This window comes from Macaca nemestrina, chromosome 14, assembly GCF_043159975.1.
Source record: "Macaca nemestrina isolate mMacNem1 chromosome 14, mMacNem.hap1, whole genome shotgun sequence".
Classification (NCBI taxonomy): Eukaryota; Metazoa; Chordata; class Mammalia; order Primates; family Cercopithecidae; genus Macaca; species Macaca nemestrina.
The window spans coordinates 106,417,425-106,432,580 of NC_092138.1; the positions used below are offsets into that span (position 1 = coordinate 106,417,425).

General features: G+C 42.2%; 1 protein-coding gene across 1 annotated transcript in view; it reads right to left on the reverse strand.

Annotated features, from left to right (window-relative positions):
• Positions 1-14,863, reverse strand: part of LOC105463905 (proteasome 20S subunit beta 7) — a 63,374-nt gene extending 48,511 nt beyond the window's left edge. The window contains exons 1-5 of the mRNA XM_011711322.2: positions 14,710-14,863; positions 14,190-14,283; positions 12,920-13,017; positions 10,998-11,138; positions 3,866-3,981 (exon numbers count right to left, since the gene is read on the reverse strand). Of these exons, the coding sequence (XP_011709624.1) occupies positions 3,866-3,981; positions 10,998-11,138; positions 12,920-13,017; positions 14,190-14,283; positions 14,710-14,771 (511 nt within the window). The 5' untranslated portion in view covers positions 14,772-14,863. The remainder of the gene's footprint in view (positions 1-3,865; positions 3,982-10,997; positions 11,139-12,919; positions 13,018-14,189; positions 14,284-14,709) is intronic.
• Positions 14,864-15,156: the final 293 nt, after the last annotated feature.

Below are 15,156 nucleotides of genomic sequence, written 5' to 3' on the forward strand. Positions count from 1 at the left end.
AACGAATGAAAAGATCCAATCCTCCTTTTAAGACTCGGCTCAAGTGAAGTTCTTCCTGAATTCCCCCAGTTTGGAAGTGACCCTTTCTCCCTTGGGTCCCCTCCTGCCCTTGTCAGTGTGTACATCTGTCTCCCCCATTAGACTGGGTATCTGAGGACAAAGACCCTGATATTCCCTTCTATCTGTGCTGCCTGCTACAGTTCCTTTACACAGAAGGCACTCACTAAAGAGCTGATAAGGCCGGGCGTGGTGGCTCACACCTGTAATTCCAGCACTTTGGGAGACAGACGCGGGCAGATCATGAGGTGAAGAGTTTGAGATCAGCCTGGCCAACACAGTGAAACCCCCCTGTACTAAAAATACAAAAATTAGCTGGGCATGGTAGCATGTGCCTGCAGTCCCAGCTACTCGGGAGGCTGAGGCAGGAAAATCGCTTGAACCTGGGAGGTGGAGGTTGCAGCAAGCCTACAGTCCCAGCTACTGGGGAGGCTGAGGCAGGAGAATCACCTGAATCCGGGAGGTGGAGGTTGAAGCAAGCAGAGATTGCACCACTGCACACCAGACCGGGTGACAGTGCGAGACTCAGCCTCAAAAAAAAAAAAAAAGCTGATAAATGAGTGGAGGAACAAACAAGACCTCAAAGTAACAATTTACTTGGGTATTAAAATCACATGTTACTGATGTCTCATTCTCCTTAGTCTGGTATTTTAGGGCAGCAAAACCAGTCTGTGTGGAGTCAGTGGTTTCTAAATAGAATTCTCCTATAAACTCAGAGCTGTGGATCCACCACCGGGAACTCAAACGAGACTTGGACAGACAGGAGGTCACTGTTGGCCAGGAAAAAGCACAAAGTGGGGTGGCAGAAGTGAAATGGGCAGACACAAAGCTGTTTACCTACTCACTTTCAACAACTTTTCCTAATTCAGCTTTATGCTCATGACACAAATTACCACAGTTCACAGGCAAGAGAAACCAATTTTCCCATTTTACAAATGAAGCTGCTTTGTATCAATGTCAAACTTCTTAAATTTGATGACTTTATCAAGGTGCTAGAAGAGAACATCTTGAAGGATTCAGAGGTGAAGGGTTGTGGTGCCTGCTATTTACCCTCAAATGGTTCCCCACGCACTCGAAACAATGATAGTAGTAACAATGTGTGTGAGAGGCAGAACTAATGTGGCAAAATGCTAACAACTGACACATCTGAGCAAAGGACAGATCAGTGTTTGTTGAACATTACTGTTACTTTTCTGCAGTCTGAAATTTAAGTAAAAAAGAGAAGAAATAAAACTACTTAATAGAAAAGGTTATTCCACCTTTACCACCATTTAAAGGTATCAGATGGGGAGAAATAAAAGCAATACTTTGATGGAGATACCAAATACATTTGAATAAAGCAATTCAGAAAAATTCTAAAATTACCATAAGTATCGTCATTTTAGAATAATTGCAAAGATTCATCCATATGGTATCTGGGGGTAAATCATTCTCCCCAACAAACAGTGAACATCTGTTATATAAAAACCTAGTAAGAGGCTAGATAATAACACAATGGCATAGCAAAGTCTCAAACTGGCAATTTCCAAACTACTCAAGGCAGCAGTTTTCCTAGATGTGGAGCCAAGACACCAAGACGGAAAATATAAGAGGTAAACGACAGCTGGAAAAACACCAGCTACACCATACACACAACCTGTTCGAAGCTCTGGACCTGTGCAATTTGACCCAGAAGCAATAACATAAATGCTAGAACTTGAAAATCCCAATTCTTCCAAATATAATTTTATCACTATTTTTTGCAGTCATTAAAAAAAAATTATCAGCCGCCTATAATCTCAGCACTTTGGGAGGCCGGAGCAGGCAGATCACCTGAGCCCAGGAGTTCGAGACCAACCTGGGGAACATGGCGAAATCCCATCTCTACAAAAAACACAAAAATTAGACGGGTGTGGCGGAACGTGGCTATAGTCACAGCTACTCAGGAGGCTGCGATGGGTGGATCACCTGAGCCCGGGGAAGTTGAGGTGGCAGTGAGCTGTGATTGCACCACTGTACTCCAGCCTGTGCAGCAGAGTGAGAAACTGTCAAAAGAATAAAATCTCCTAATCTAGCAGCTAGACCTAAAGCATAAATGCAAAACGCTGGTTAGCAAATGAGGAAGAGAGGGGGGAAAAAAAAATAACTACTATTTACAGACCAGGCATTGGAGCACATGCTTTATGTATATTATTTCCAACCATCACAACTTGGTGTGGTAGGTATTGCTGATACCACTTCACAGGTGAGGAAATCGAGGTTCAGACAGAAATCAAATACCCTAATCCCTCAGAGATTAAGTAGTAAAGAAGGACCGTGATCAATCCTGTAGGTCAAAATGTACCCGACAAGTTTCAATGTGAGGCTTCTACTCTAGAATTCTACTCAAATCTCATCTTCTTCGTAAGACCTGTCCTTTTTTTTTTTTTTTTTTTTAAAAAAAAAAAAAAACAGACAAGGTCTCACTCTGTTGCCCAGGATGCAGTACAATGACTTGATCACAGCTCACTGCAACCTCAAACTCCCGGGCTCACGCAATCCTTCTGCCTCAGCCTCCCGAGCAACTGGGACTATAGGCACACACCACCACACCCAGCTTTTATATATATATATACATATATTTTTTTGGTACAGACTGGATCTTGCAATGTTTGCCTAGGCTGGTCTTAAACTCCTGGCCTCAAGCAATCCTCCCACCGCAGGCTCCTAAAGCACTGGATTACAGGTATGAGCCACAATGCGTGGCACTGCTCTTTCTATTTAACACTGCCATCTGCCTCCACCCCAGCCCCTGCCCACAACTCCCAAGTCCCCTTATCATGTGTGAATTTAATTTTTTAAGATCATTGCAAATTCATATGCAGCATTTCCATATGAACTTGACTCAGTTTCTCTCAAAGATAGTATCTTAACTATAGTACAATACCATCCGTATTACCTTTTTTCTTAATATCACTTTCTAATACAGGCTGAGTAGCCCTTATCCAAAATGCTAGGGACCAGAAGTGTTTCAGATTTCAGGTTTTAGAATATCTACATTATACTCACCCAATTCAGCATCCCTAATCCAAAAATCCAGAATCAAAAATGCTCCAACGAGGCTGGGCAGAGTGGCTCATGCCTATAATCCATTCAAGCATTTTGGAAGACCGAGGCAGGCAGATTACTTGAGGTCAGGAGTTTGAGACCAGCCTGTCCAACATGATGAAACCCCATCTCTACTAAAACTACAAAAAATTAGCCGGGCATGGTGGCACACGCCTATCATCCCAGCTACTTGGGACGCTGAGGCAGAACAATCACTTGAACCTGGGAAGCAGAGGTTGCAGTGAGCCGAGATCACGCCACTGCACTCCAGCCTGGGCAACAGAGCAAAAATCCATCTCGAAAAAGAAAAAATAATAAAAATTAAAATGTTCCAATGAGTATCATGTTGGCACTCAAAAACTTTAGGATTTTGGAGCATTTCAGATTTCAGACTATAAAAAATATATTCATAATACACAGGTTGCATAACCTGTGTATATTTATACATAAATATATTTATAATACCTGTGTATTATACTTCTCACAGTTGTTTATTATCTATTTACCCTCACTAAAATATAAACTCCTCGAGGGCAGGAATCACTATTACAATTGTGTTCACTGCTATATACCAAGCACCTAGAACAGGGCCTAATCTGTAGTAGGAACTCAGTAAATATTTGCTGAATGAATCAAAGCACTGTACTGCACCTCCTCTTCTAAGAGAAAACAGACCAGCTCTTCAAGAGACCATCTTAGTAAGTAAGAGTACTCTGAAACATCAGGGAAACGTTACACTCACCCATGGTGACATAAGGCAACTTATCAGTTGATCCGTGAGGATAGATGCTGTACAGGTGAGGTCCAGTAACATCTACTCCTCCTAAAACTAGGGCTGCACCAATGTAACCTTGATACCTGGTGATGAGAGTATGCATAAGAAAAAAAACATGAGTCCACAGAGCATCACTGTAACTTAGCCAAAAGTTGCATGAGAAGTCAGACAACAAAAACAAAAAGCTTTCTTTAAGACTGTTTCATTAAGGGGTTATTGTTTGGATGGTAACAAAAAAGGGAAGGGAACATTAGATGAACCATCTACTATCAGCCAGTATAAATTATGTGAGGCACTCCAAACACCTCATTTCAGCTCAGCCTCACAGCCCCCATTACTATTATCATTTTTGAGACAGGGTCTCACTCTGTCACCCAGGCTGGAGTACAGTGGTTATTATCACGGCTCACTGTAGCCTCAACCTCCCCAGCTCAAGCAATCCTCCCACCTCAGCCTCCTGAGTAGCTGGGACTACACCTGGCTAATTTTTGTATTTTTTTGTAGAGATGGGGCCTTGCCATATTGCCCAGGCTGGTCTCAAACTCCTAGACTCAAGCAGTCCTCCCACCTCGGCCTCCCAAAATGCTGGGATTACAGGTGTGAGCCACCACACCCAGCCCACAGTACCCTTTAAAAGACAGCATTATCATTCCCATTTTAGAGAAAAGAAAACCAACCCAGAGACATTAAGAACTTGCCCGGTCTCAAAATCAAATTGGGTTGACTCCAAAGATTATCAGCACTTTTCCCATCACACCTCTCTGGGATCAGCACATACTCCACCTCCAAAGTTAACAATGAGGTGCTAAGCTCAGCTGTTCCACTATTCAAATTATCAACCTAGCCACAAAGGTGAGGCATGGTGGCTCACACCTATAACCCCAGCATTTTAGGAGGCCAAGGTGGGCAGATCACTCGAGTCCAGGAGTTCAAGACCAGCCTGTGCAATATGGCGAGACCCCGTCTCTACAAAAACTACAAAAAATTAGCAAGGCGTGGTGGCATGCACCTGTAGTCCCAGATACTCGGGAGGCTGAAGTGAGAGGATCCCTTGAGCCCAAGAGGCAGAGGTTGCAGTGAGCCATGTTCATGCCACTGCACTCCAGCCTGGGGGACAGAACAAGAGTTGTCTCAGAAAAAAAAAAAAAAAAAAATCAACCTCACCACAGCCCAAACAGAAAAACAGCTCATGTTGAAACACCTTTGCCTTTGAATTAACCCACATTATAATCATATATATGAACGCATATCCAAAGAAAATATTTCATCATTCAGGAAAGTGAATATTAAAATAACTCCATGATAGCCTAAGAAACCACTGCTATTACACACAGGATAAACTTACACTTCTTCAGGAACATCACAGGAATACATTTTCCACCCACCCCATCTCCATTTAATTGTGCACATATTTGTTCCTTTGGACCCTTTTTTCCATTTCTATAGATTCCTCTCCCTGTATTTGGTACAGTTTTTTAACATTAGAATTGCTGTGCTAGATAAACATGCTGGATTTAAAGTTCTCCACTGTGAGCCCTCAGCTCTTTGGGAAGAAAAACAAAACCAACACATACTGAATTTGCCAAACAATGTAATCATTAAAACTGTTACAAATAAATTAACACAAGAACCAAAGTCATAACTTTGTCTGAGACATAGCCGCCCATCCAGAAGTGCACTAAGTAAACAGAACAGTGGTCCAATACTTGCCCTGTTCCTCGATTACCAAATTGTTATTTCAAAAAGAACCTTCCATTTATAAGTAAAAACTTCAAGAACTTCCTAGGAAAAGATTTTAGAAGTAGTCTAAAAAGAGAACAGAGCCCCAGACAAGGGAAGAAACTGGTTCAAGGCCACACGAGCTAGCAGCAGGGTGAGACTAGGGCCAAGGGCTCCAGGAAGAGAAGCCACAATCGCCCAGTCCCACCACCCTCAACTAGTTCAGTGCCTATTCTACTATGCCAACTGTCTACTGAACAGGGTATTTAAATAAAGTCAATAATAATCAGCTAGTTGCCTTCTAAGCTAAAATATAAACTGTTAGATGCCTTTAAAAGAATCAAGATGTTTTGGCAAATTATTGAAATCGTTAAAATTTCAGTAATTTACTGATCCAGAGATTCTAGCAGGACTCTATTCTAAGGATATAAACAGACAAATATACAGAAATAAATGCACAAGGATGCTTACAAACAGCATTGTTTATGATGATTAAAAAAGTGGAAACAGGCAGAGGGAGAAACGGCTAAACTGATCCGGCTGTACAACAGAACATCACACAATCATTAAAAATCATGCTAAGCTCAGTGCGGTGGCTCACGCCTGTAATCCCAAAACCTAGGGAGGTCATGGCAGGAGGATTACTTGAGGCCAGGAGTTTGAGACTAGCCTAGGTAACATAGTGAGACATCGTCTACAAAAAGTTTAAAAAAACAAACACAACAAAAAAATCAGCCAAGCATGGTGACATGGGCCTTTAGTCCCAGCTACTCAGGAGGCTGAGGCGAGCAGATGACTTGAGCCTAGAATTTTAAGGCTCAAGTCATCTGCCATGCACTGCTTTTTTTTTTTTTTTTTTTTTAAATTGAGACGGAATCTTGCTCTGTCGCCCAGGCTGGAGTGCAGTGGCGCGATCTCGGCTCACTGCAAGCTCCGCCTCCCGGGTTCATGCCATTCTCCTGCCTCAGCCTCCTCAGTAGCTGGGACTACAGGCGCCCGCCACCACACCCGGCTAATTTTTGTATTTTTAGTAGAGACGGGGTTTCACTGTGGTCTCGATCTCCTGACCTTGTGATCCGCCCGCCTCGGCCTTCCAAAGTGCTGGGATTACAGGCGTGAGCCACCGCGCCCGGCCCATGCACTGCTTTTAAGTGAGCCATGATCACACCACTGCACTCCAGCCTGGGCAACAGAAAGAGACCCTATCTAAAATAAAATAAAATTTAACAATCATGCTGCATTTTCTCCTTTGCTACTGATGGTAGCACAACGTTTGTCAAGGGAGAGCTCTGACAACATCTCTCAAAATGTTAAATGTGCAAAACTAAATAAATGTGCATTTATTCTAGAATACAGTCTAAGGAATTAATCACACCAGAACCCAAAGGTTCTATGTTCCAAAGCGTTCACAGAATACCTAACAATAGCTTAAATACCTTAAAATGGGCAATTTCATTAATGTTCAAAAATTGGTTAAGTTGTAACACAGCCACAAAACGGATACTATGACACCACCAAAAATTATGATACTGATTAATAGTTCTTAGGCTTTTATGGGTCACAGAGCCCTCTTAAAAACTGATTACAATTGTGGAAACTTTCCCCCATAAGAGTACACACAAACATTTTTTTCTGATTTCAGGAGAGTTACAAGTATTCAGAACTTCTCTATTTTCTCTAAGAGAAAAACTCATCTACTGACTGGAACAATATTTGTAACATACTATTATGTACATATGGGAAATTACAAACCAACACACAAACAGTTCATTCTTTTAAATGCATACATACAAGGATACACGTCTATAACAAAAGGTATGAAAAAACAGATCTTCAAAAATTTACAGTGTATGTGTCTGAGTGGCAGAACATCAGGTGGCATTTACTTCCTTCTATCCAGGTTTCTAGCGTCTACATTTTTTACAATTACATTATTTTTATACTTTTAACAACAGTTATTTTCATTTTGAAATGCCCTAGTATAGAACCCATTCAAGACACACTGTTAGGTGAAAAGATCAGGCTATACTATAAAGAGTCAGTACAACTATAATCCCATTTTTTAATAAAATATTACTGAACATATTTTTAAAACCTTGAAGGGTGTGTAATAATCTCTTAGCACTAATTGCTTGTGGGTGGCAGGAATTCAGATAGTTTTTTATATTCTTTTTGTTTGTATCTTCCAGCTTTGTTTTGTTTTTACCATGAACATGTAATAGTAATATAAAAGGAAGAGAGGAAGGGAAGAACTTAGAAGACACAAGACTGGAATAATATACAGTAAACCAAGAGTGATGCTCCCTGAATGGCAAAATTTTCATTTTGTTCTTTGGGCTTTTCCGTATTTTCTAAATTTCCTACAACAAATGTACATGTTTATTAGAAAAAAGGTTACAATGTAAGAGCCTCTACATATTCAAGTAATAGTTTCCAGAACACAGAACAGCATTTCACTAATATTTCTATGAAACTCAACAAGGAGGCAGGCTCCATGCCCACAGAACAAGCATTACTTACATCGCCTACATCGAGCCAGCATAGGTGTAAGATAAAGGCAGTGCTTAAGTAAGGGAAAAGAGGTCACTTCCGTTTATCAAACCTTATTTTCTCGCTGACTCACATACATGGAAATGGGCAGTTCAGAAAAAAAAAAAAAAAAGTACAGCAGTACCAAGAACACCTTGTATTCCTTTCCAGACTGAATTTTATGGGGCTCTAACTATGCAGTAGGCTCTGTAGTATGCAAGGTCAGAGCCTAGCTTCTTTATTCCTGTCCTCCTCAAAAGTCAGACAGACAGAAACTATAATCCTCATTTTATTGAGAAAGAATCACCCAAATTTACACAACAGTCAGTGCTGTAGGTGGGAGGTGAACCAAAGTTCTAAAGTCAAATCCTAAACTCTTTCCTTAAACCACTCTCATTTTATGTAACTCACCAAAAATGTAAGAGGACATAAAAGACTCTAACTATTATGCTGGTTTATATTTTTAAATGTTCCTCTCAAAATTTGATAAAATTTAACTTTTACAAAGTATCTTAAACTAAAAAATGACAAAACACTGAAAAAAGAGACTAGGATTTTTTTTTTTTTGAGACGGAGTCTCACACTTTCACCCAGGCGGGAGTACAGTGGTACTATCTTGACTCACTGCCAAGCTCCACCTCCCGGGTTCACGCCATTCTCCTGCCTCAGCCTCCCAAGCAGCCCAAGGACTACAGGCGCCTGCCACTACGCCCGGCTAATTTTTTGTATTTTTAGTAGAGACGGGGTTTCACCATGTTAGCCAGGATGGTCTCAATCTCCTGACCTCGTGATCCACCCGCCTCGACCTCCCAAAGTGCTGAGATTACAGGCATGAGCCACCATGCCCGGCCGAGACTTTAGAATTCTTAAAACATTCTAAAGTGATTAACAGAAACATGTGCTAGATTATTTTGCTAATTGTTTTAAATGACATTACAAGGAATCTTGAAACATTCTATTTGCGGCAATTTTAGAAGCTTGAAAATTGCCTTTATTACATAGACACATTGTGTAGAAAAAGTTTTCAAAAAAGCCTTACATATAATGTGCCAAGCAAGCCACCAGAGGGAGCTTTATATTTAAAATTAAAATCCACAAATCTCTTCAGAAATCTAATCAATAGGTGTGCTTTAACAAGTTCTACTCACTGTACTGGAAGAATTTGGTTGGCAATAATTCTCCTGGATTAGAACAATATGTACACAAACACAAAGCAGCAATTGGGTAGACTAGGCTTCCTATACATATGACTCTACGCTTTGGTCTCATTTGTAAAATGGGAACTATACTACTGGCCTTGCTACAAGGCTACCCTCAACCTCATATACACTACTGAAAACCCACAGGCCATGCTAGACACACAGAGGAGGACCCGCAAATTCTCAGGAAGGCCAGGGCCCTGAAGGGAACAGTGAAGTGAGCCAGGCAGAGAATGTGACAGAGCACCCACTCCCACTTCTAAGGCAACATCCACCAATGAGTTCCCGAAGATTATGACCACGTGTTTCTGAATGTTTTCAAAAGACAGAAATCTAGACTTTTTTTTTTTGAGACACAGTCTTGTTCTGTCACCCAAGCTAGAGTGCAGTGGCATGACCTTGGCTCACTGCAACCTCCACCTCCCAGGTTCAAGCGATTCTCCCGTCTCAGCCTCCCGAGTAGCTGGGATTACAGGCGAATGCCACCACGCCTGGCTAATTTTTGTACTTTTAGTAGAGACGTTTTACCATGTTGGCCAGGCTGGTCTCGAACTCCTTACCTCAGGTGATTCGCGAACCCTGGCATCCCAAAGTGCTGGGATTATAGGCATGTGCCACTATGCCAAGCCAAAATCTAGACTTTTAATTCAAATCTACCCATTTATAATTATTGGCCACTATTTAAAAAAAAAAAAAAAAAAAACAGTCGTATGATCCAAATAAATTTCTCTACAAGCTGATGGCCTATAAGCCACCAGTTCAAAATCTTTACTGTCTATCCATGCTCCCCTTTAATTCTCACAACAACCCTGCTAGGGGCAGGTATTATGATATCCATTTCACATAGAAGGAAAAAGGCAAAGAATGTTAAAGGTAAGGCAGGTCCCTAAAGGAGAAGCCAGTATTCCACCCAAGACTAAATGCCCAGGGTACTTCTCCTATAATCACTGCTTCTCTTATGAGAAGCAAATAAGAAAATGCACTTTGAAAACTCCCAAGACCCATACAAACATAAGGTAATGACGCAATTATTAAAGGAAAAAGAGAAACAAAACTACTAATATGAGCTGTGAGTCAGCAGAGAATGAAGGTCAGGTCATAGCTCCTATCTCAGAGTTAAAAGGATGAGATCGTGCGTAAAGCACTTTAACATAGGTCCTGAAACAGAGTAAGAGATAGATAAAGGTTGGTTAATATTAATATTATCATACCCACTGACAGCCAATTATAAATACCACTTTTCATTCATTGTTATTTTGCCCCTAAAGGGGGCAGGGGGGAAGAGGAGACACTCATTTGGCTTTGTGTTTATGGGGAGGAGAGAGTAGTTTCACAATACAAATTCATAGTTCCTCCAGCTATAACTCTCTTACTATGAGCAAAAAAGTTTCTCTTACCCAGTAATATCCCTATGCTTCAGGAAATGACTCAACCGGTGACATGTGATTTACTCATGAAAAGAATCAGGCCCCAGAAATTCAAATGCACTATCAAAAACCATGTAAAGTGGCTCTTTAACATAACAACTGATTCATGGAACAAAATGTGTATTTCTGAAGGCTTTTTTGCTACTTTCTAGGCTTCTCCTGGCTGAAAAAAATCTAAGATATGAGCAAAAGACACCACCAGGAATCCCCATTCTGGAAACTTACCTGAAAAGCATCTGCTTCAGCATCCGATTGGCTGTCACAACTCTGGGAAGACGGCCAGTGGAGAGGGAGTGGAGCTCCAAGTTGGAAGAAATGAGCTGGGTTGTCATGTCTGTGTCTGCAGCTGTCCCAGCACCACAACAACTGAAAAATCCAATTAGAAACTCAGTTGAAATCCAATTATCAGAGGGCTCAATTAGAAGTAGGGGGTTCTTGGATAACTTCCAAAAAGTCCAGGTACCCAGAGAGATGTTTTTTTTTGTTTGTTTGTTTGTTTGTTTGTTTGTTTTTTGAGACGGAGTCTCGCTCTGCCGCCCAGGCTGGAGTGCAGTGGCCGGATCTCAGCTCACTGCAGGCTCCGCCTCCCGGGTTCACGCAATTCTCCTGCCTCAGCCTCCCCAGTAGCTGGGACTACAGGCGCCCGCCACCTCGCCCGGCTAGTTTTTTTTTTTTTTGTATTTTTTAGTAGAGACGGGGTTTCACCATGTCAGCCAGGATGGTCTCGATCTCCTGACCTCGTGATCCGCCCGCCTCGGCCTCCCAAAGTGCTGGGATTACAGGCTTGAGCCACCGCGCCCGGCCCCAGAGAGATGTTTTTGAGTATATCTATGCTGTAACTTTTCTGCTTAATCAATCTTAAATGAACAGAAAATTAAGAAAATGCATCTAGTTATACGCAAATATATTATCTATGGCCCAATGGAACGTACGAAATTATTGGTTTCTGTGATAAGACTATGCATTTCATTAATGCTACAAATATATCCAAGTTGTACAGAAGTGCAAGGTGTGTTAAAAGTCTTGCAATTCAACATCTACCAAGTACTTACTATCAGATACCAGTTATTACACTAAGCACTGGGAATAAAGAAAATATGACAGGACTTGTACTGGATTTCAAAGCTGAGTGGAAGACACACGAGACGACAAAAATTATAATACGTAATTTAATACACTGTAGTAACATAGGTACAAAATGCTACGGGAAACCAGAGGAGAAAGCAATTGATTCTGCTCATTAAGAAAAGGTTTCAGGCTGGGCATGATGGCTCATGCCTGTAATCCCAGCACTTTTTGTGAGACCCAGGCGGGATGATCACTTGAGGCCAGAAGATCAAGATCAGCCTAGGCAACACAGTGAGACCACATCTCTCCCAGAAAAAAAAAAAAAACTAACAAGAAATATTTAAAAAAGAAAAGAAAAGGTTATATATGAGCTGGAATAAAATGGAATAAAAACACTCTACAAGCAGAGAAGGAAGAGTTTCTAAATAGAATCTCACATAAGCAACAGTGGAATAGCTTGGAGATGAGGGAAACAGGGACAGTTCAGATGACAGTTCAGATGTAACTGGAGCACAGGGTGATGGCAACTGAAAGAGAGGCTTGAAGGGTAGGCTTTCTATGGACTGTGCAAGGCCACAGAATTTTGATTTTTATCCTAAAAGTCGTGTGGAAATGTGACAAGTCTCATGAAAAGCTTTTTAACAAAGGGACGTCATCAGATCTATGTTTTACAAAATCCAATATGGCAGAGGAGTGAACAATAGGATGCCTAAGAGGAGCAAATTAAGTAACTGCAATAGTCCAGCTAAGAAAAAAGAACCTCTATGGTTCAAGTTAATGTTTGAAAAAAAGAAAAAGAAGAAAGAATCCAAACTAGAGCCTTAGCAAAGGAAAGGATAGGAGGGAATGGATTGAAGAGGCACAGGGAGGGCAAAACTCGCTACCAATTCAATTGGAGACTGAAGCAAAGAGAGGACTTGAAGATGACTAGCTTGGGTAACGGGTGGACGGAAATGCCATTTAAAGGAGATAGAAAATACAAGTTAAACAACAGGTTTTAGTGAAGAGCACAGGAAGGTCAATTTTTACCCCTGACACGTTTGAAAATATAAAAATTATTCAAATGAATCAATACTTACTAAATATTAGGAGATATGAAGTGTATTTTTGAACAGTTCTTGTCAGCAACAACCATTCCTTCAGTTGCTCTTGTATCTGCTCCAAGAACTATGCCATCCTATTGAGAGAGAAAAAAAAAAGTTTTTAAACAATATTACAGGCCGGGCGTGGTGGCTCAAACCTGTCATCTCAGCACTTTGGGAGGCTGAGACAGGCGGATCATGAGGTCAGGAGATCGAGACCATCCTGGCTAACACGGTGAAACTCCGTCTCTACTAAAAAAAATACAAAAAACTAGCCGGGCGAGGTGGTGGGCGCCTGTAGTCCCAGCTACTCGGGAGGCTGAGGCAGGAGAATGGTGTAAAAACCCGGGAGGCGGAGCTTGCAGTGAGCTGAGATCCGGCCACTATACTCCAGCCTGGGCGACAGAGCGAGACTCCGTCTCAAAAAATAAATAAATAAATAAATAAACAATATTACAAATATAAACCAACCACAACTCTCCATTCTACTTTAGGGAATACTATGTTGCCCATACCATGCTCCCCTAATCTCAAAACGCCAAACAAAACTCATACCAAAAATATTGTGCTACACTTTCAGGATTTAAGATAAAATTTCTTAGTAAATGCTATTAATTGAATCCTGAGTAGGTAAGAATTATTCCCAGTTTCAAGTGAGGCTCAGGTGTCGGGTGAATTCCTTGCAAATCAGAGCTAATCTGGAAAAAACCTGGACTAAGACTCAGGAATCTTCCCATTAAAGTAGCCATCACAGTCAATTTCCTTTTAAAACATGTTGCTCTTCCTTAAAACAAGTTGCGCAGGTAATCATTATCTCTTTTGACGTTTACAACAATTTAAGGCAGGAGTTATCTCCATTTGATGCATCTGAAGGAGACCTGTGAGAAGGAAAGCGAGCTGCCCGAAGTTGGAATTAGTATTATAGAGGTCAAAGGTGAGACAGACCTGTCTGACCCCAAATCTCGTGATCTCCCATCACATACTTCGACTTCCTAAACTAGTAATTAAGAAGCTAACTGACCTGTTAAAAAAAAAAAAAAAAAAAAAGGAAAAAAGAAAAAAAAAAACTCAGCAAAGTGAGGGAAGAACATAAACTGTTAAGAAGCACACAAAACCAGACAAAAGCAGTCCCTCCTGAAAGACGGTCTCCTGATGTATTTTATAGTATTTGCCTTTCCAGACCGAGCCGGGAGACACAGAGGAAGCCAAGTGTTCTGATTCCTGTTACCGGTTCAGTCACTGCTGCTCTTACCCTAACCTGGCTTACCTTATAGACCACCCCAGCGATGGTCGTGCCAGTTTTCCGGGCCTTTGGAAGCTTGTACCCCCTCTTGGCAAAATCGGCTTCCAAGACGGCATTCCTGAGAGCAAATGAGAGAATCAAGTGTTGAAGGGCAGGACCACATCGCGCAGCACTGGCATGAAGAGTGCCTAACAGAGAACTCAGTAAAGCTGCTATTTGTTTTCACGCCCATCTGTTCAATGAATCCTCCCATCAGCACTGTTCTCCCGTTTTCCAACGAAGACAGTCTCAGAGAGGGGCCGTGACGTGCCTTAGGAGACGGAGATAAACGGTGGCCGAGTGCGCTGTGAAGGTGGGAGAGCAGACCCGGCTTCAGGAGAAACCCACGCCCAGGCCCTGATTCCCCTGAGTCACACGGGCCGCGGGCCACAGGCCCCGCCATGCACTCTTCCCTCAGAATTCTTGTATCAGGCCTTGGCCCAGCTCCCACCCGAGCACGGCACTCTTACTCCCTCCCTGAGCCAAGCCCCAGGCAAGGCCGCACCTGCGACAGTTATCAAAAGAGAAGCCTCCAACCGGCGGAGCATACACCGACACAGCCGCCATCTTCCCAAGAGAGCACTTCCGGGCCGGAGGCGGGCGCAAACCAACAGATCCGAGCACTTCCGGCGTCGCTGGCAACTGGGGCTGAAGGGGCGGGGCAAACGCCGCACTAGAACGATTGATCTTAGAGATTCTGGTTCCTAGAGAAGCCAGAGATGTTTGAAGTATATCGCCCCAAGTGGCACGGAGGAGAAAGTGACACCCGGAACGAGGAAAGGACTTGTCCAAAGTGAACGCACCGGCGACCAGATCTCCTGCCTTTCAGACTGGACCTGCTTCTACCTTTAATTTGGTTCTGCGGTGCTTCGGAGACAGACACACCCAAGTCCCAGGCACAGCCCCACCACCCCCTTGCGTTAAGCAAGTCTCTTTAACTCTCTGAATCTGT